At 36.5% G+C, this 20,544-nt stretch overlaps 4 protein-coding genes across 4 annotated transcripts in view; 2 read left to right on the forward strand and 2 right to left on the reverse strand.

Annotated features, from left to right (window-relative positions):
• The window catches only part of LOC105396024 (Kv channel-interacting protein 1), a 175,578-nt gene extending 174,060 nt beyond the window's left edge, over positions 1 to 1,518 (forward strand). The window contains exons 8-10 of the mRNA XM_048629594.1: positions 499 to 572; positions 866 to 1,078; positions 1,408 to 1,518. Of these exons, the coding sequence (XP_048485551.1) occupies positions 499 to 572; positions 866 to 1,078; positions 1,408 to 1,518 (398 nt within the window). The remainder of the gene's footprint in view (positions 1 to 498; positions 573 to 865; positions 1,079 to 1,407) is intronic.
• A 5,970-nt stretch (positions 1,519 to 7,488) lies between these two features.
• On the reverse strand, positions 7,489 to 11,364 carry LOC105389055 (delta(14)-sterol reductase TM7SF2). Its single transcript, XM_011560114.3, has 4 exons — positions 11,023 to 11,364; positions 9,686 to 10,940; positions 9,072 to 9,492; positions 7,489 to 8,504 (listed from the first exon to the last, which is right to left on the reverse strand). The coding sequence occupies exons 2-4, from the start codon at positions 10,934 to 10,936 to the stop codon at positions 8,218 to 8,220; spliced, it is 1,959 nt and encodes a 652-aa protein (XP_011558416.3). The 5' UTR covers positions 10,937 to 10,940; positions 11,023 to 11,364; the 3' UTR covers positions 7,489 to 8,217.
• Positions 11,365 to 11,706: 342 nt separating this feature from the next.
• On the reverse strand, positions 11,707 to 15,279 carry LOC105396022 (probable phospholipid hydroperoxide glutathione peroxidase). Its single transcript, XM_011568007.3, has 4 exons — positions 15,121 to 15,279; positions 14,645 to 14,850; positions 14,287 to 14,450; positions 11,707 to 12,006 (listed from the first exon to the last, which is right to left on the reverse strand). Exons 1-4 carry the CDS (start codon positions 15,207 to 15,209, stop codon positions 11,863 to 11,865), a joined length of 603 nt encoding a protein of 200 aa, XP_011566309.3. The 5' UTR covers positions 15,210 to 15,279; the 3' UTR covers positions 11,707 to 11,862.
• A 469-nt stretch (positions 15,280 to 15,748) lies between these two features.
• On the forward strand, positions 15,749 to 20,340 carry LOC105389053 (iron-sulfur cluster assembly scaffold protein IscU). Its single transcript, XM_011560110.3, has 3 exons — positions 15,749 to 15,931; positions 16,015 to 16,318; positions 19,880 to 20,340. Exons 1-3 carry the CDS (start codon positions 15,842 to 15,844, stop codon positions 19,945 to 19,947), a joined length of 462 nt encoding a protein of 153 aa, XP_011558412.1. The 5' UTR covers positions 15,749 to 15,841; the 3' UTR covers positions 19,948 to 20,340.
• The last annotated feature ends 204 nt before the right edge of the window (positions 20,341 to 20,544 follow it).

The raw sequence follows: 20,544 nt of genomic DNA on the forward strand, positions 1-20,544 counted from the left end.
ACACATGCGTTTATTTGCTCGGTCAATGATTTAACTCACACTAGGCATGCTGCTCTATATTTGTGGTCGTTTATCATAACTCCAAACGGTTTATTCTTTGAGTTGTGCCCTTATATTTACTAGGGGAGCGATATATCTATGGACCATTCAGTAAGTAGGTATACAAAGGTACTTATACAATATGGCCAGTCTCTAAGCTACCACATCCTAACTTAGCCATGGATTTTATAAATGTAAGTATGCAGACCACTGGAATAGTAACTGGTTTCTGACAACCAAAGAACATAATAGTACCTACATCCTTACTCTTGATAATAAGGCTGTAAAAACTGGAATTAGCATTACTGATGGGACAGGGCTTTGGGTCTTGGCAGTTTTGGGAAAGTAGGTTTCAAGCGACCGAACTATCTACATGTCACCTTAAACAAGTTGGGTGTGAAAGGAAGGACTGTTTACTCTTCATGTTGCATACAAATTTAATCATATTTTTTGTTACAGCTAACACCGCACAGTACGCGCATTTGGTGTTCAACACATTGGATCAAGACCGAAGCGGCTTGCTTAGTTTTGAGGTGAGTTTAATTATTTAATAATACTTACTTACCTAGCACACGTAGGTATTATTTCATAATTACCTCAGTAAAAATACCATGTACCTACAAGTGTAGGTTAAGTTTTTGATGACTCATCTTTATAGTGTGTGGGGGAGCCACTTCCGCTCATTTTGAGTAGATACCTACCTAACGACGATGGTGACTAACCTTAGACCCAATAATGTTATGAAAGTGATTTGCATTCATTTCATAATCCTGCGACCCTAGGTGCATCTAACATGTGAATAACAACTTAATTCTTTTATTCACAGGAATTCGTAACGGGCTTATCGATACTATCAAGAGGCTCCTTAGAAGAAAAGTTAAGGTGGACCTTCTCTCTATACGACATCAACGGAGACGGGTGCATAACTAAAGAAGAGATGACTGAAATCGTCACTGCGATTTACGACCTCATGGGCAAAATCGTAGAGCCGTTGTTAGAAGAGGATGTTGTGCTGCAAAAGGTGGAAAGACTGTTTCAGGTAAATATTATTCCCTATTTTATTTTGTCCTTCGATAGGTAAGTACTTAAGTAACATTTTTCCTGTATGGTACTTGTCTAATATGCGGTTATTAGCCAGTTGACTAAAATATCATCATCACGACCCATCACATCCCCACTGCTGGGGCACGGGTCTTTGGTCTAGGGTTTTAGGCCTAGTCCACCACGCTGGCCTAGTGCGGGTTGGTGGACTAAAATATAGTACATTTTGACTGAGTTGCTTAAATAAAAAACCTTCCCATCCAAAGGGTTTCCCATGAACCACAGACTGCTATAATTTTAATACTTGCTTTATTTTCTAAATTCCAGAAAATGGATCTAAACCGTGACGGCGTGGTGACCCTCGACGAGTTCCTGGACTGCTGCCTGCACGACGACGGCATCTCGCGGTCCATGGGCGTCTTCGACAGCAACTTCTGACGCAGCGGCGACGCGCGCGCCGTCGCGTGCCGCTGAACCGACCTCCTTGCGTGAATGAGTTAAATTTTGAACGCAGCGAATGCTCGACCTCTTTGGTACGGCGAATGTGCGACCTCTTCGGGTGAATGAGTTTAAAAATGGATGTCCGAACTCTTTGGCGTGATTGGGATGACGACATCTTTAGATTAACGGGTATGAAAATTAAAATACCTACTTATTGGTAAACTATTTGGGTGGCAAAGTCTGAAGACCTCTTTGGATGAATGAGTTGAAAGAAAAATGGTATGAATAAGAGTTCCAATTTTAAATGACTAGATGAAACAGCTCGGTTATTCTTTATGTTACCTGCTGAACAAAGTTTTAACATTTTATGGACCATTAGGTACTTACGTATATCTCTAAAACCTTTTGTGTAACAGTATACTTATCCATAGTTAAGGCCAAATAGCTATCAAAAGTTAAGATAGGCCTTAGCTTAGTACCTATTTACCTCAACCGAGCTGGGATGAGTGTACGAGATGCGGGAATTTTTAAAATAATAACTCTGATCCGTATTTAATCTATTACCATCTTCACTTAGGTTGATGTGTAGTTTTAATGTCTCGGTTTTTTTGATGACGCTCCTATGAGCGATAGATAGACTATGAAATCTATAGTTTCTTTAGAAAATAATGAGGTCAGTGAGCCATCAGGACATAAGATGTAGGTACTTTTCTTATCCTAAACTTAGCTTCTATCTCTTTACGGTCAAAATACTCTAGTAGATACAGAAGTATGTATTTGTGTCTAAAAACACTATAAATCTTTCGCCGCTTCCTTTCAAGATTCCCTTCTTTTTTAAATCGTTCCGGCCATTTTTTATAGTATTATAGAATAAATAATCATTTAATATTAAAATTTTGAACTACGCATTCGCACGTAACGAAGCGACGCCATTTTGGTTAGTCATAGACAAAGTGACATGGCTACACACACTCATTCAAAGGAGAGACGCCCTTTTTCATACAAGATGTTGTCTAATATTCCTACCTATTGTTAAAACCGTGTGCTGCAATCGCATGCTGTTTTTCGTACCTATGATGAACTTTTTGAAAACCATAATCATTAATCCATCATACCTACACTGCCACATCTTTCTACCATTAAATTGGCGAACTACGTACCCACATTTAAAATAACTACTTACTACCTACCCCTACCACAATGTTCAAACATTGTTAATATGAGTTATCTTTAGGTTTTCAATTTAATTAAAAAGCGAGTCCTTCCCGAATCCTGTATCCACAAATCTTACTTTGTTCTTATGTTAATTCCAAAGAATAGAGCATATTTTCTAAGGTTATTTATGTAAAATACCCATCACCAAATGTAAATAGACATTGTAAATAATATAGATCTTAATGTGTATATTTTCATAGTGGACGTTAATGGAACCAAGTAACTGACATTATCATAAATAACAATGGTTTGAAATCACAATAATTTAAATTTAGGGTGAAACTATAATATTATGTAATATGAATTCTAATAATTGTCTGTATCGTGATTCTATAGACGTGATCAGTGTGATTCAACAATAAAAATACTTATATATTTCACGATAAATCAATGTGGACATAATTTTTAGTAGCCTAGACTAGACCCTCGCTAGACCTAAAAGTCTAACTTTATTTTTTTATTTCCTTGAACTGTTTGTTTATGGCCTTCATCCAAATGTTGTGTGAAAGTGTTCCTCAGATCAGAATAGTGCGACTAAACAGGAAAAAATGCATATTATAATTTCCTAGTCAGGTATCTCCCCCCGAAATCTATCAAGGTACTTGGCACGTAATCCACACAGACGTCGGATATTTATAAAAAAATGCGAACAGTTTTCAAATTTACATTGAACCAACACAAATAAACTTAAACATTCGAATAATCACTTGCGAATAATGTATCGAGTCATTTCATGAAGTTTTTCAGGTATCGGTCGAGCTTAAAACCTGTGTAGAAGATGATTAATTCGTAATCTTCTCCAAATCTATACTAAATAAATACATATATTAAATTATTTTATCCATTGTTATACCTACCTAGTTAGTTTAACAAATAAGTTGAATCTTTAACCTAAACCCTGCTCTGCTTGGAAAATAAATAAGTATCTACTACTGAAATATAATTAAAATAAGAGCATTATAAAATGATAATTTGTGTACTTATCTACAAAATAAAAGAGAAAATATTTAAAAAGTAAATACTTAATTAAAGAATGAGTCTTATGATGAATTAGATAATTATAAAATAAATATACTTACCATTAAAATATGAACCGGTTGATAGATTTTTAATTGTTTATGTACTTACTTACTGTAGGTACACTTATTGATGAAAGTTTTCTGTTTTACCCATAAGAGAGTGCCAAAAATAATACCCGTTTTCATATTATTATTTACTTCACGAGGAAAGTTAATTATTATCTATGATTATTTATAGACTTGAGGCGATTCACAATTTAATAGAAGTTCTAATTTAATTAAGTTTCTTATGCATTGAAAAGGCTGTAAAGGACATGCTCCCGGAAAAAAATACTAGCTATCTGTTGGTCAAACTGAATAACTTTCCACAAAAAAATATAGCTTCGAGTTACCGCGAATTTGTACGGCGCTGCGTCGTTAGCGTTAGCGAAGTCTTAAGTTTCTTCTGAAAAGGTGTCCAGTTTGACCAGTGAAGCTTGTGGTGTAAATTCTTTTCCTAAGCATCACCTTTACACTTGTACTTTCACAATTTTATTTATATAGGTACCTATGCGTCAACTAGATTTTAATAGAAGGAACTTTATTGTTTGTTAATGTTTAAATGAGTTTATTCAATATAGGCCTATTAAAATATATCGACGTTGCAATTTAAGGTCCATTGTATTATGCTAAACCCGGCAAATCTTGATGTCTTAGAATAGTGTGTTGCTTATGTTGCAAGGCGTGTAAATGTAAATAACTCATAATGTATGTACCTAATGACACCATTGAAAATATTGAAATAAATCCTCCTATTTTTGTTTTTCCTTTCTTAAATTGTATTAACTATAAACATTTTTTTTTTATTTCTTGCTAATCACCACTGCTCTTGTTTTGCAAAAATACTTTTGAAAAAGTATGTATGTAATGTACAGTCAGCCAAAGATATTTGTGTGCCAACACAGCGTCGCTAAAATTTGATCGGAAGAGTTAAGTGTTGCGTTGCCGCCGAGTCGACATTACAATCTCTTTGGCTGACTGTACTTTACCTATCTCTGAAAATGACATATCAGTATCATCGAATAAATATACTTTACAAAATACCAACATAAACTGAGTGGCTCTTTTCATTAAAATTATGTTTACATACAAGTGCATTTCGAAATATTTATATTGAACCATAAATATCTACCATCCTTTTTTTATTTCATATCCTGTTAGGTATGATTTGCTCTATAATAAATGTGACGTACTTAACTTTAAAATGGAGTCGGTAGGATAAAACGGATGTTTAGAAATTATATCTGTAACGTTAGATATTTGAATATTGAATTGTTTATTTACAAATTGTATGTGTATTTTATAGAAAAATAAACAAATAAATGGGATTAAACATGAGGTTTCATTTATAAAAACTACGTTATCTGTAATGTACAAAATGAGCTTTTTTATTATCTATAAACAAACAAAATGTTCCATGCAAATTAAAATTATACGATAATAGAAATAGTCACAAAATTAAATTAAATAGACACACAATAGAGTAAGAGTCACATAAACCAACTGATTTCAGAGCTTCCAGCGCTAAGGGGATAATGAACATTTTTTTTTTCATGTTTCAATATTGATTTTAAGCAGACGTTAGAATAGATTTTCAAATGTAATTTTGAAGATAGCTATGGTCTAAATTACCATAAAACAATATGTAAACTAAGGTGATTAAAATAATACAATGATGTATGGCAAATCTCGAAATGGCAAGTATTTTTTCTTTAAGTAGATGCTAAAAAGGCGGACAGAAGTCTCTTTAAAAAAACTTAAAATAAGTACAACAATTTAAATACTAAAAGCTTTATCGTAAGGAAAAAAGATCAATTTGAGCAGAAAACTTTACATTATTTCATAAAATACTACACACCTAGTCACAATAATTACAAAATTGGTAAAACAGTTTTTTCTATGAAAAATAAATCTATTTTATCGTATCTTATACTATTGCTTTTCAAAGCTATTCAGGCACAAATCCATTTCAATACATTATTTGAATTAATTAGATACTACAGTTCCTCATCTTATTATTGACTCGTTTTTCTGAACGAGCTTCGAATCGCATCTAAAGCTGGGTACAGACCGGGTCAACGAACGCCCAACGATGGATATTTATCATACATAATACAGGGCAGATTGCAGCAACGCAGGTCAACGAAACCCGTTCGTTGGCGTTCGTTTGGCCGGTCTGTACGCAGCTTAATACATATTACCCCGAGTTTTTTTTTTAACTAAAGCCTACGAATAATTGTTATTCGTAGACTAAAGCACTCAGGGAGAATTACATACACACATAGCATTTGTAATGAATCTGAAATCGGTTGAGTCGAGTTTGAATTAATTCATTACAGACATACTTCACACAAATCTTTGTCTTTATAATATTATATTAAAATAACACATTTATGTGTGATTGATTAAATACAAATTTATTTAAAAATCTATGGGGCTAATGGTCGTGAGGGTAACCATAACTTGATTACAATATTAACAATATTTAACTACCAAAAGCTAAATACTAATAAGTAATTATAATTTATCCTGCTATGGTTATTTTATTTCTAACGACTAAGAGCCTCATAAATAAATGCATCATAAAGCAGTTTAGATCTTTTTTATTGACCGAAACAAACTACAAATGGACAGAATGGTTAGCAACAATCAAGAGTTCATTCAACTGATTGCAGTCAAGCATTCGTGTCGTCTATTTTTTAACATATTAACATAAGGCTGGTTCCATATTTTGTTATTTCCGGACTCAAATATATGTCAAAGTAGTTATTCAGATACAGAGTAGCCATGGAATTCTATTCTATTCTATTCTCTGTGGGGGTGTAAGTACCTGCACCTGGCTCTCTCGAGTGGAACCTTTGTGCATATCCCCAAGGCCTAAACTGCCTTCCTAAGCTTGGACCATTTCCCACCACGCTGGTCCACTGCGGGTTGGTGGGTTCACATATCTAGATGTGCTAAATCTAGATATGTAGGTTTCCTCACGATGTTTTCCTTCACCGAAAGAGCGATGGTATACATTGTACTTAAGTTAAAAGAACTCATTGGTACATGTCAGCGCCGTAGCCATGGAAATTATGATTAACAAAAAGTGCACATATGAGAGAGAAATTAAACATGGGCCTTTGGAAAAAACGTACATTTAAAATCGTAGATTTAAGTTATTAACACCAGCTTTATATGCTTTATCTATAATTATTTATAATGATATGAGAGGATTGTGTGCTTAATTTCGAATTGGAAAAGTTAGTGCGACAGCTTTCTTAAAAGTTTGTTCACATTTTCAATTTTGTACTTGCTGAGAAACCTTAAGGCAGCGTTCCCACTACGCCGGACCGGCAGATCTGCCGAAAACCGGACACCGGACAGAGTGTTCACATTACATCGGATCCCGGAAGAAATTCAGACAGTCTTCAGTTGAATTTGGACCTGCGCGCGGGGGCGAGGGGAGCACGAGCGGGGCGAGCGGAGGACAGATACCGGCACAAACTCGTTCACATTACTCCGGGCCCGGTCGTTCTACCGGAGATTCGTAGTGACAAAACGTTCGGTAGAAATGCCGGGCTCGGCAAAAATGCCGGACCCGGGATAATGTGAATAGCTTCATATAAATTGTACAGCCACTAGCTCTTCCGGCAGATTTACCGGCGCGGCAGATCTGCCGGTCCGGCGTAGTGGGAACGCTGCCTAAATTTAAAATCATTCATAGTCATAAAATAAACTAGGTAGATACAATAATTACTACAACTCCTTAAAAAGTAAGTCTAATGTCTTTTATTGCTAGGTAAAATTTTGAGTTACCTATAATTAGGTATATAAATTAATTTTATAGAGAGCTCCTTTCCTATACTTTGTCCAGTGGTTATTATTTGAATTGGGTACTTGATTACTTTAATAAAATAATCTCCTTTGAGATCATGATTTAAACTGTATTTAGATCGAAGATGAGCTACTTAGTTAAAACTATTCGCAACCGCAACCAAACTAATTTTATTACATTATTAGATCCTATATTTTAACTAATAAAACTCCAAATTTGTCTAACTATACTATAAACTACATCTTGAAAATATTCGAGATTAAAGATTAAGCACGAACTCAAAGTGCGCTAAGTTTGTGCCATATGTGCAGTATCCAGTGACATGATTTATTTAAAGACTCAGCATGTGTTTAATTTGCTATTCTCATCACAAATAACACACGCACATTACTTATAATTACACTTTCTTGCCTTTTCGTCAAATCCACATCACATGGTGTCATAAAAATGTTGTTATCTTAGAGTGGTTTATCATCATATTCATGAAATTCATAAACTACATCAACTCTAACTACTAAGTACCTATATAATATTATATTCAAGTTGAGCCGATATACCTATCACCTCAATGCTAAATAGAATTACCCACATGGGTTAAAACTTTTAAAGTATCTTAGGTATAAGAACAGAAGGCACTCGCTTACAATACCTTTGCCACGCCGCCCCGTAGCGTCGTTTACACCTCAAGTGGTCTCTGCAGGCTCTGTACAGAAGGGCGACAATCGCTAGCACGACCGGAGCAGCCGCCACTGGCTCCTTCGCAACAATACCAGGTACCGCCAGGGCAATATGGATCATAATGTCGCCTGCATAGTTGGGATGGCGCACAATGCCCCATAAGTTTGACACAAGCAGTTTCTTCCCGTGGAACGTTGGCATGGAGTCCAGATCTGAAAATATTAGTTTAAATTTTTATATTTTGCTTTGAAATGACCTGGGAAATATGTAGGTATAGGTATGTTGCATTTGCCCTATAATCGATTTATGATGAACAAAGCATGCATATTCATTAGAATGGCTATTATTATGCAATGAGTTGTATTTATATTATCAGTAAGGTGATTAAAATGCAGTTTAAGGTAAATGCGTTATATTGATCACGACACGACACTGAATGTGTAATGAGATCTGTCCACTGTGACCAAGGTAATAGTATCAAGTTATCGTAATGAATTGATACAGTTTACATTGAGAAACGTAATCGATTCATTTTAGTAATAGATAATACTAACTAAAAGCATTTATTCTATGTACCATCAGGGAAATCTATTTTAAACCATATCTCTGTGCAAAGATGAGATATCTTGCCAGCAAGTGTATTTATAGTAAAAAGGCGCGCCGGATTCTATGAGATCTAAAGCTTTGAAGCAGGCCACCCTGAAAGAATTCCCTGATAGTACCTACAACTTATGTACATGAGGATAAAGTTGATTGAAAACGTAAATTGGTATACTTACGAGTCAAGCTGGGGTGTAGAGGATTTTTCCTGAACTCATATTTGATGTTGTTGCTAACAAGCATGATCAGTAGGCCAGCCACATACAGGACCACAGTGGCAATCAATGTATTAGTGGATAATGATATTCCTTTATCAACAACAAACTTGGATAGTGTTGTAAAGACAAATGGATATAAGGCACTGGATACCAGCTGCAAGTATCCAACACCTTCAGATTGCCAGAAGAATGTAGTAGTGACCTTATATTCCCTCAATACAAAGTTCAGAATGTACACAATTTGCATCATTGAGAAGAGCAGAATGCTCGGCCTGTATTGTATTTTTCCGAGGAGTTGTTGGTAGTTCTCTAAACTGAGGTTTTCTGTGGTAGTTGCTGGGATGTGGATGCCGTGCTTGAATATCAATACTGACAGGATCAGCTGAAATGTGGAATAACACAAATTATTACTATGTCAGGGTTTTTTTACAGGGTGTAATATAATTATTTAATAGGGTGGAACTAAATAATGTATTATGTAAGAATATCAGTTTTGGTGTTTCATTTACCAGATAAGCAATTTAAAGAAGCCAATGAACTTTGTAACAGTTATTTATACATAGTAAATAACTTACAGCATTGATATTACAGATTCTTGAAATCCATAGTTTGACATGAAGTTGTTTTAAGTGAGGGTGTATTTCTCTTCCCATCCAGTAGTCGTACACAACATATCCAGTGTTTCCATACGGGTTCAGCAGACTGTCATCCAACTTGCGGCTCTTCCAAAACAAAACAATTGACAAAATGACTGCATATGCAAAGGAGGTAGCAGCCAGGGCAGCATAGTTTTTCAATATGTCATCAGCATTGATAACTTTGGTAAAATCCAAAGCAAATAGTAAAGTTATTGTGCAAATACTGGCAAAGAAGGCATTGAAATTGTGCTTCTTCCCAGAATCATCCATTCTCTCTGCTTTTGTTCCCATTATCGGAAGGCAGGCAAACACCGCTTGTATGACATATTGTGCTGATATCAATGCTAAGGCCAATAAACTGTTTGTGGAGATTATGCTTTTGTACATGGATATGTCAGTGAGAGCCTTGACGGTGCAAGATTTAGAGCATGAAACTAATATAGAGAATACTGTAGCGGGCAGCAGCACTATCAGAACCGCTGAGCCTATTCTACCACCAAACTCCCAGCGGCTGCTGATCTGGGCCAGCTTGCTGACACTCTCCCGTATTGGTGTGGCCAGTTTTCTTGTCACAGACTGTGATTTGCCTCTCCGTAGATCATCCTCCTCCTCGTCGGAGTATGTGTCTATTGACTGGCTGACTGATTTGCTGACAGACTTGCTGAGGCTGCGTTCAGCATTGTCCATGAACTCCTTCAGTCGACTGGAGCGGCGGGGAGCCACCTCCTCAGTGGGTTTTCTACTCCGCACACCGTACCCATCTTTAGAGTTAAGTAGCGAATCCACGCCGTTGACTTTATCTCCTGACGCATATTCGTCAGCTAAGGAAGAGTAGTCTTTGATGGAATATTCCGAGCGTCGAGTTCTAGTGCTGCGGGTGAGGTCTACTTTGGCAAAGTCCACTAATTTGACATCGACATCAGTTTTGATGGCGATTCGTTTGGCGGGCGACTTCGGAACGGTTTCGGCTTCTTTGGTGGTTCTTGAGGGGGATTTTCGGGCGGGAAACTTCGACGCGGGCTTGCGGGAAGGCGACTTGCGGGAGGGCGACTTGCGCGAGGGCGACCGCGCGGGGGGCGAGGTCTTGCGAGTTCTGGCGGGAGACCGCGGCGGCGAAACTCCTTTGCGTGTTTTCGGTGGACTCAGCTCCACGGCGCTCGGCCGAATACGGCCACTTCTAGTCGACATCGTGCTACAAAACAATTACACAACGCGTTAACATTTGAGTTTCTAAAATACCACAACACAAAACAACCACTTGTCAGGATAAATACCTGTCACAAACGTATATTTTTTCTTCTCATTGAATATTTAAATTCAAATACACGGTATACACTTGTATAAACTTTAGTTAACCACGATTACCGATGTAAACACAAATAAAAATATTAATTTCTCTACGGCACAGAATCAACTCAACGCCAAGCAAAAAACGAAGCGCCGCCAAGCCGATTACAACGAACGACGCTGATTTTTTTGAAAACAAGCCTTATGATTGGCTAAAAATAGTTAAGGCCACCTCGTTTTATTATTACTTGTCTCTTTCATCCTTAACCAGTGCTTGCTAAGTGTAAGTGAGAGAGCATATTTTTATTTTATAAGGTTGGTATTATGTTCACAGAGTAAATATGGAAATTCATAGACAATTGATAAAAATCCATAGACCAAGAAAGAATAGGGATTTGATGCTCGATTTGATGTCTCTTAATCTAGGGATGTACATTAAAATGAAATATTTTATCGATATTTTAAGTTTATGGACATTTTAAAAATATGAACTGAACACTTTGATAGTAGTAGCAAAAAATATTGTATATCTAAATTAATAATTCGGTGGTGTCCTACGTGTGATTGTGATTTTTCCACTTTTTCTTCGTTATCTACGTGTGGTATATATTTTTATAGGGTATTGGACACGATGTGATTTCATGAGTTATGCTATAAAATACAAACACTTGTTTACTAACAAACTTTTTATTAATTTCAGTGACCTTAAAACATAAATAAACGTTTTTACACACTTTAACTTAGAATATAAATATTGAACGTGTGAACGATACCGGGATTACCCAGGAATGTTAAGAATTAACATGTATTTTGTAGTTTGGTCCCCTCTACCAGTATTTCTCCAGTGACTTGACTAAGTCAAGTGGGTCGGTGTTAGGCCCATGCCTCTCTACTGGGACACCCTCTTTGTCAACGATGAACTTTGTGAAGTTCCATTTGATGAAGTTCCCCAGAGTGCCTCCTTGCTTGTTCTGGAAATAAAGTTAAATATTTACTAGATAGACTAGACTCTAGACTAATGTACTGATAGGTAATAAGTCGTATTGTTTTATGTAATATATACGTTTACATTGTGGTAGTGCCTACGCTTGAGCTTTTGAATAAGGGTAGCTGTACTAGGAAGGACGTAGAGGTATAGTTCAAAGCCTAATCTTCTACAACATTGGCTTTACGATGGCATTTTACCCACAATTAAAATGCTTAGAAATGTAATAATCATGAACAACCTCTAGGTACCTATATGATAAAGAATCTTTACCTCAGGGGTAAACAGTAATAAGTCCAAGTTTATAAGTCTCTTTTTTTTACTCTATTGAGATCGCGTGAATGAGCTCAAACACATAAGTGTAAAAAAGAGACTAAAAATCTTGGACTTATTACTGTTTACCTCTGAGGCACAGAACTATAAATGTAAAAGAAAAACATAAAATAAATAAACGTGAAAAGATGAAACGACAATCCATAATATTGAACAATACGATGTAGGTAATTAGGTAGTTACCTAGTAGGTACAAAGTCCTTTGTGGATTTTAGATATCTGAGCAGTGAGCAACGACATTGAATTATGTCTAATACATTATTTTACCTTCATAGGATCGTTCACTCAGGTAGGGTATTAGAAGTGATTAAGATAAAAATTGTGATATTATGACCACTCATAGTAATTTTGATAAGTTTACTAGTTGGATAGTTTAAAACAGTGGTAGGTTTCGAGCTCACTGGTAATATCGATTCAATTTAAAATTGGATTCAGTGAGTCAGTAGGTTAGGTAAATTAACTATTGAAATCGATGAAGTTCCAATTGCGTTTCACCCTTGCTTGATTCAAAGAAATAAAACAGGTGGAACAAATCATTTGTAAAATCAATAACTATGTCCACACCTATCATCAACTCTATGTTAGTTTGCCTTCTATTCTTCAGGAATGCTTATTGGTTTTATAGTAAAGATTATTGAGACCCTTGGATATCATGTCTAGATATAAATATTTACCTTACTAGAATCTCATTAGAGTGTGTGTTACATTCTCATTAGAGTCTATTGAGGCATTGTGAAACAGGGTCTAATGAGATTCTACTAAGGTCAGTTACAGATTTGTTACAGATGAGCCGAGGTATCGTTCCTTTTATAAGTTTTTTTTTATAAGAGCAACCATTTTGAATCATAAGTACCTAGTTTTTGGAAGATTTAGGCACTTTTTTTTGCCTGACGGTACATTATTTATAAACCTGTAAATGTATAATTACATGGATTTCACGCTATTGTGCGCAAACGCATTGCATCACTGATGTGCAGGTTTCGTGGTAGCCCGAACAGCATCCTATCTACTCTGGCAGATAAAATTGACAGCCCATTTGCTAGACACTGGGTCTGGGTGTACATGTGTGTAAATAGGTCTAAATCTTGTCACATATTTTGTTTTTTTTTTTGTTTGCCTATCTTTTTTACTTGCATGTCTTTTGTAATTATTAGTTTAGTATGTTTTGGTGTAATAAAGAATTATTATTATTATACAGGTTTATAAATAATGTATGAATTTTAATAAATATTGGTAGTGTTTTAAGAGTTTTAAGACAAATTTTATTTGTTTCACTCATATTTGATAGGCAAATCACCCTATATCAAGGTCGATACTTATGTCATTTTCCGAGCAAAGTATTCATATAAAACTAGAGTGGAAAAACCACTAACCACTAGTTCCATTCAAGGTTGAACCGAAACAAATCAATAAGTATGTAGGTACTACTCATAATTATTTTCATGTAAGTATTAGAAAGGGGAATTGTTTGTTTATGGAGATTAGATTACAATTCAAAGATAAATTCTATAATAAGTACCATGAAAAACTGACTGTACTATCGATCCAACAATATGATACTTATCTAATGATCGATTTGAGTCACATACAAAATATTTTGGTGACATTTGAGGTGTTTTTAAATTTTGTTCATGGTTCTTAGAAGCTCGTTTTTTTTATTTTTAGGTATTCCTCAGCTCATCTATCTTTCATGGATGACCCCTAAGATCAAGTTGTTTTATTAGAAATGTTTAACAAATAATGTATTTTAGTTTGGCTGAAAATAAGGTAAATTAGCCAAGGTGTTTTTTGTACATTTCATTTTCTAAGTTTACTGTAAGTCTCTGACTCATCTGCTTTACTGTACACAAATATGTTAAATAAGAAAGTATGGTGCAATGTCCTACACATTTCCTTAATTATATTATCATTGACGTATAAATAAATCGTTTACCTTTAAGAATTTCCACAGGGGATGGGCGCTGTCGCCGTTAACATCAATCTTCTCAAATAAGTCGAACTTGACCTTCCTCTCTGAGGCGAAACAAACAATTTCCTCCGGGTTTCCAGGTTCTTGTCCAGCAAATTGGTTGCATGGGAACGCCAAAATGCGAAGTCCTAAAAGTTGCAAAGGATGATAACATTATCAACTTTTTTGGGTTTTATTTTGGTTTGTCAGTCAGTACCTACCTAACTATTGCACAAACATGCACAATACATTAAAACACCCCTGCCCCATATCGCACTCATTATGAGTATGAATATGTTAGAATAGAATAGAATAAGATTTTTAAAACATCAAAAAATGTTACCATTGCTTTCGGCATACTTTTCGTACAGCTCGTTGAGTTGTTTGTAGTTGTTTGCAGTAAGGCCACACTGAGATGCAACGTTCACGATGATGCAGACATGACCTTTGTAAACGTCGAGCTTGACTTCTTCTCCCTTAATGTTCTTCACTGTGAACTCATGGATGGACTTAGCCGCCTTGTAGTCCGGGTTATTATCAGCCATTTTACTAAAATAACAATTAAAATTGTCAAGGTCAATACGTACGTACCTAGGTGATACGCCACTGCTAATTTACTGATACCTACACCTATTAGGTACCTACTAATTATGATAAAAATAGTGATACTGATGTTCTTTTGACACAATAATAATAATATTTACATCATAAAATGTCAACAATGTAAAACTAATAAAAAAACAGCCGGCCGGTCAGTTACATAATTCAACTAAAAATAGAATTATTTCCAAAAAAGTTAGGTGTATCAAATTTACTTACACTGTACTTAATTGAGCACGAAATAAGCAAAATACGTTGCCGGCGACAGGCACAAGCAACTTATTTATCGTTCTAAAGGCGATTGTCATGATTCCGTGATTCTAGAATAAAACTTGTCTAAATGTACGTTTAGAACACACATTGTGCAAACATAGGACTTCCGTGGCTTTCAAATACATTTTTGAAATGTTTGAATGTCATATTTTACTAAACCATTACTTTTAAGACATCGATTTTGAAATATAAAATTATTACTTTATGTTTTGCACCATGTATTAGTATTTTATGTAGATTTCATAAGTTCGCTTAGATATTGTGAAAAAAATATGATGTTTCAAACGTTTCCTTAACTTCAATCTGACAAATCATTACTTACTCTATGTTTTCACTGTTCAATGACACACTAGCGGACGCGACTGTCAGCCGCAACTGATAGTGTTCACGGTTTTTTGGGACAGTTCGTGCCAGATCGCTCTCGGACATCTTTCGTTGTTAAAATGTAAACAAAAACTTATTCATAATATTCATAAAATAACGGATAATATCTCACGTTTTATTTTGTTCTAATACTGGCTACACTGGAAATGAACACAGACCAATATTGGAAATTGACATTTGACAGTTAAGCTAAGTTTCGTTTTCGTATGGTGTCAAAATTTATTGCGACTTCCTTCGAGTTGTTTTTGCGATAAAATTAAATAAAATTTCTAAAAACTACAAAATGGCCTTTCTTCAACGAGTATCGAGTTTACGCAAATGTGTGAGCCTCAATGGGCTTAGCAGTGTGCAAACCGCTTCTTATCACGCTAATGTAAGTAAAAAAAGATGTTGTGCAATGTCAAGGTTTATCGATTCGAGCGAGCGGAGTTATAACATTTTTGCATACATTTACAGGTTATAGACCACTACGAGAACCCTCGCAATGTTGGTTCTATGGATAAGAAGGACAAGAACGTGGGCACCGGCCTGGTGGGGGCTCCCGCATGCGGAGATGTCATGAAACTTCAGATCAAAGTCGACGCCGATGGAAAAATTATCGACGCGAAGTTCAAAACATTCGGATGCGGCTCGGCCATTGCTTCTAGCTCTCTGGCAACAGAATGGGTGAAAGGGAAAACCGTTGACGAAGCCCTGAAGCTGAAGAATACCGACATAGCTAAGGAACTGTCTCTTCCTCCCGTCAAACTGCACTGTTCTAGTAAGTTCCTTCCTATTACTTTGTTTGTTCAGTTGGAGTTTTGGTGCTACTAATTTTAATATTTGTTTACACTTGGTTGATGAGCTAATTAACATAATAAGACACAACTATTGGGTGATTCTCCAAAAGCGGCTCCAAAAGCATAATTTCTTTGGCGCATTTTTTTTTTCATGTTGTTTGAATATTATACCCCACATATTGTAGAGGCTTTAGACCTCTTTAGTTATCTCTTGTTGGCCCTGAAATCTATCGAGCCGATTCAAAGTTACAGCGATTTTAAACAATTTTGGGCCAATGAAATTAGATTGGCACCAATGAAATTAGAAAACACACCAAAGAAATTATAAAAGGTCCCAAAGAAGTTAGTTTTAAGAACAAAGAAATTAGAAATTACTTTAAAGAAATTAGTTTTATACGTAGATTGCAAATAATACACAACAAAACTAAAAATCACGCATATCTTTATTTGTTTTTAACATAATTACCTGATCACGTAAGGGTGCAGGGGTTCTCAACATCCGAATGAACCAATTGCCAACCTCACCTGCCCGTGGTGCACTCTGCTAAATAACAGATGAGGCTCTGGCGACCGGATGATGGTGGTATAACCATCCAAAAACAGCTACACCAAATCCCATAGGCCGGCGATGGGCAGCAGCGTCACCGGTATGAAAAAGTGTAAAGAGGACGAGGACACGATAACCCTGGAGTCCGGCCACATGTTCTACCATCAGGAGGGCGACCAACTGTCCCAAGGTGGCGTAGGATTCCTCGCCAACAAGACCCTTGTCAACAACGAAGCAGTGTGTCAAATCGGGTAGCGTACCTAGTACTTAAACTAACCGAGAGGTATATATTCCTTGAAGGTCGTACAGGTATATGCACCAACCTCGGGACACTCTGACACAGAAGTCGAAGTAATATACGAGTATATCTCTAGGGCATCACGTGTACTGCTAGGACCCAATACACCGTTGTGATGGGGGACCTCAACGCCAAAGTGGGAGTACAAGAATGCGACGAATCGAGGGTAGGACATCATGGCTTTGGTATCAGAAACCAGAGAGGCCAAATGCTTGTAGACTTCGTGGAAAGGGAGGGGCTTTCTTTCTGATTAATTCTTTCTTTGAGAATCGGCCCCAGAGGAAGTGGACATGGGCAAGCCCCGATGGTAGGACGAAAAACGAAAAAGACTTCATTATGACTGACAAGCGGCACATATTCAGAGATGTCCCAGTGATCAATAGGTTTAAAACTGGGAGTGATCACCGACTTCTCCGAGGCACTTTGAATATCAACTTCAAGCTGGAGAAGAGATGTCTGGTGAAGTCGACCCTACGTCCTACACTGCACCAAATTGGAGCTGTCAACACCAGCTTCTAGAGAGAACTACAGTTCTTCAGAAGGGTGACCAAACCCTCCTGAAGAACTATAGACCGATCTCGCTTTTAAGCCATGTATACAAGCTGTTCTCAAGGGTTATCACGAATGGTCTTACCCAAAAGTTAGACGAGTTTCAGCACCCGGAGCAGGCTGGGTTTCAAAAAGGCTTTAGTACAATAGACCACATCCACACAGTAAGGTAGATTATACAGAAGACCGAAGAGTATAATCAGCCTCTGTATCTAGCCTTTGTGGACTATGAAAAAGCCTTCGACTACATCGAGACCTAAGCAGTTTTGGAATCCTTGCAGAGATGCCAAATTGACTGGCGCTATATCGAGGTGTTGAGGTGTCTGTACAATGCCGCTACTATGACTGTCCAAGTACAGGACCACAAGATACGACCTATCCAACTGAAACATGGAGTGAGACAGGGGGATGTGATATCTCCGAAACTGTTCACCAATTCACTGGATGTCTTTAAGACGTTGGACTGGAAATGACATGGCATATGTATAAATGGCGAGTACATGTCACACCTCCGCTTCGCGGACGATATCGTTATTATGGCAGAATCTCTGCAGGAACTTAGCTGGATGCTAAGTGGCAAAAATGCTGCTTCCCGACGTGTAGGCCTCGGTATGAACTTGGACAAGACGAAAGTCATGTACAATGCTCACATGAAACCGGAGCCGGTCGTCGTTGGTGAGGCAACAATTGAAGTTGTGCATGAATATGTCTACCTTGGGCAGACTATTCGGCTAGGCAGAAGCAACTTGGACAAGGAGGCTGCAAGGCGCATCCAACTGGGTTGGGCTGCATTCGGGAAACTTCGTCACATATTCTCCTCGTCCATTCCTCAGAGCCTGAAGACTAGCTAGCTGGAAGCTAGTGATGACGTATGTTGCTGAGACGTGGAAACTGACGGTAGGACTGGTCCACCGATTTAAAGTCGCTCAGCGTGCTATGGCTCTCCATAGAAACCTGATGGATCGTATCAGAAATTAGGTTATCCGTCAGAGGACTAAGGTTACCAACATAGCTGTCAAAATATGAAACCGCAGCGTGGGACGCCCTCCTGCCCGCTGGACTGACGACCTTAGGCAGGTAGCCGGTAGTAGTTGGATGAGGAAGGCCGAGAACCGAGTGTTGTGGCGCTCCTTGGGAGAGGCCTATGTCCATTGGATAATTATTGATGATGATGAGAGAATTAACCATAATAGACATTGAATGCATAAAGTTAGCGTTATTAATGGTGTTTCATACTCAATACTAATTTCTTTGTATCAAAACTAATTTCGTTGGCGCAGAATGCCAAAGAAATACAAAGAAATTATTGCCAACGAAATTAGAAATCATCACTTAAAAATTATTTTAACAGAAAGCTGATGTACAATTGGAACCTCTTAGTGACACATGCATACTGTTTAAATAGACATACGTGGACAAAAATATGTATGCAACAAAAACAAATAATAGCATGAAAGTAACAATCGAAGAAATTAGGCACTTACCTGACCAAAACCCGTTATGGCGCAAAAAAAAAATTTTTTCGTCATACTCCGTAAACTTACGCTCCTCTACTCCTGGTCGAAGATAGTGGGGGACTGAAGGGTGAGGGACGCATGGTGATTATGTCCGGTGATCGTTTAAACGCAGAGTACGAAGACGGTATCGTTACGCCAAAGAAGTTAGTTTTTTTTCTCGGACAAAATTGAATGCGTTATATTTTTGAAAACTAAACCTAAGAGTGAATAGAAACCTAATTTACAGTTACCATAAGTATCTGTTATAATGATAACATATAAATCATAAGTTTATTTTACTTTAAAAAGTGTTTTTTTCTTGACCTAAAAATAAAATCAAGTGAAGGACGCGCCAAAGAACTTATGATATTGAGTTTTAAAAAATCATTGTCGCTTTCTTTATAAATTTATACATTACATTACTAATGTATAAAAACGGTCACAAGATACATTATTCAAAAAAAAATACATCCTGGTATAAAACTATCAATTTCATGTATTTTATGGCTTGGACATACCTAAATCGCGTCATTTGAGAATCACCCTATTATATCTTGTCTGTTAGTTTGACCTAAAAAGTTTACATCACTATTGATAATAATATAGACAATAGTATCCATAATGTGTTCTAATGATTTAATAACATTTCTAGTGCTTGCTGAAGATGCCATCAAGGCGGCCCTGTCAGACTACAAAATCAAGAACCAACAAAAACAGTAGAAAACAGTAGCATACACACGGGAACAGATCTGTGATTGAAGGAAGATTGAAATAATGGAGTCTGCAGTTGTAGGAAGTTGTGTAACTTTATAAAGTCCATTTGTTTCTAATAGAGAATGCAAAAACAGAGGGCTTATATTTTCTTAGTTGTTTAGGTAGTAGCAGAATGCATAACTTTATATTTGCTTTAAAAGCTTTATAAAAATAGGTTCTGAACTTCTTTATGAATACTAAAAAGATAAAATGATTGATGATCAAAACTAATAAAATACATTAATTATTAATGCCCTCAAATCTGGAAACTTTAAAGGGTTATGAATATTATTGTATGTTTTGTTAAACCTAAAGTACATGTTATTTGTGTTGTAAATAAATGATAATGACAAAAAATTATCACAGTTGTGTTTTGTTATCTTCTATTTTTACAGCCGAACTATCATATTCATAAAATCATCAATTTGTCGTACTGATAAGGATTGGTGTTGGTAAAACCAGAAAATTTAACAACCTAATACTCAAATATGCTGGATAGTGTGATTAAAATCTTGTTAGACAACTGTTAGTTAAAGGAGTATTTTATTTATTTTAATATGCAAA

Source organism: Plutella xylostella, chromosome 23 (genome assembly GCF_932276165.1).
Source record: "Plutella xylostella chromosome 23, ilPluXylo3.1, whole genome shotgun sequence".
Taxonomy (NCBI): Eukaryota; Metazoa; Arthropoda; class Insecta; order Lepidoptera; family Plutellidae; genus Plutella; species Plutella xylostella.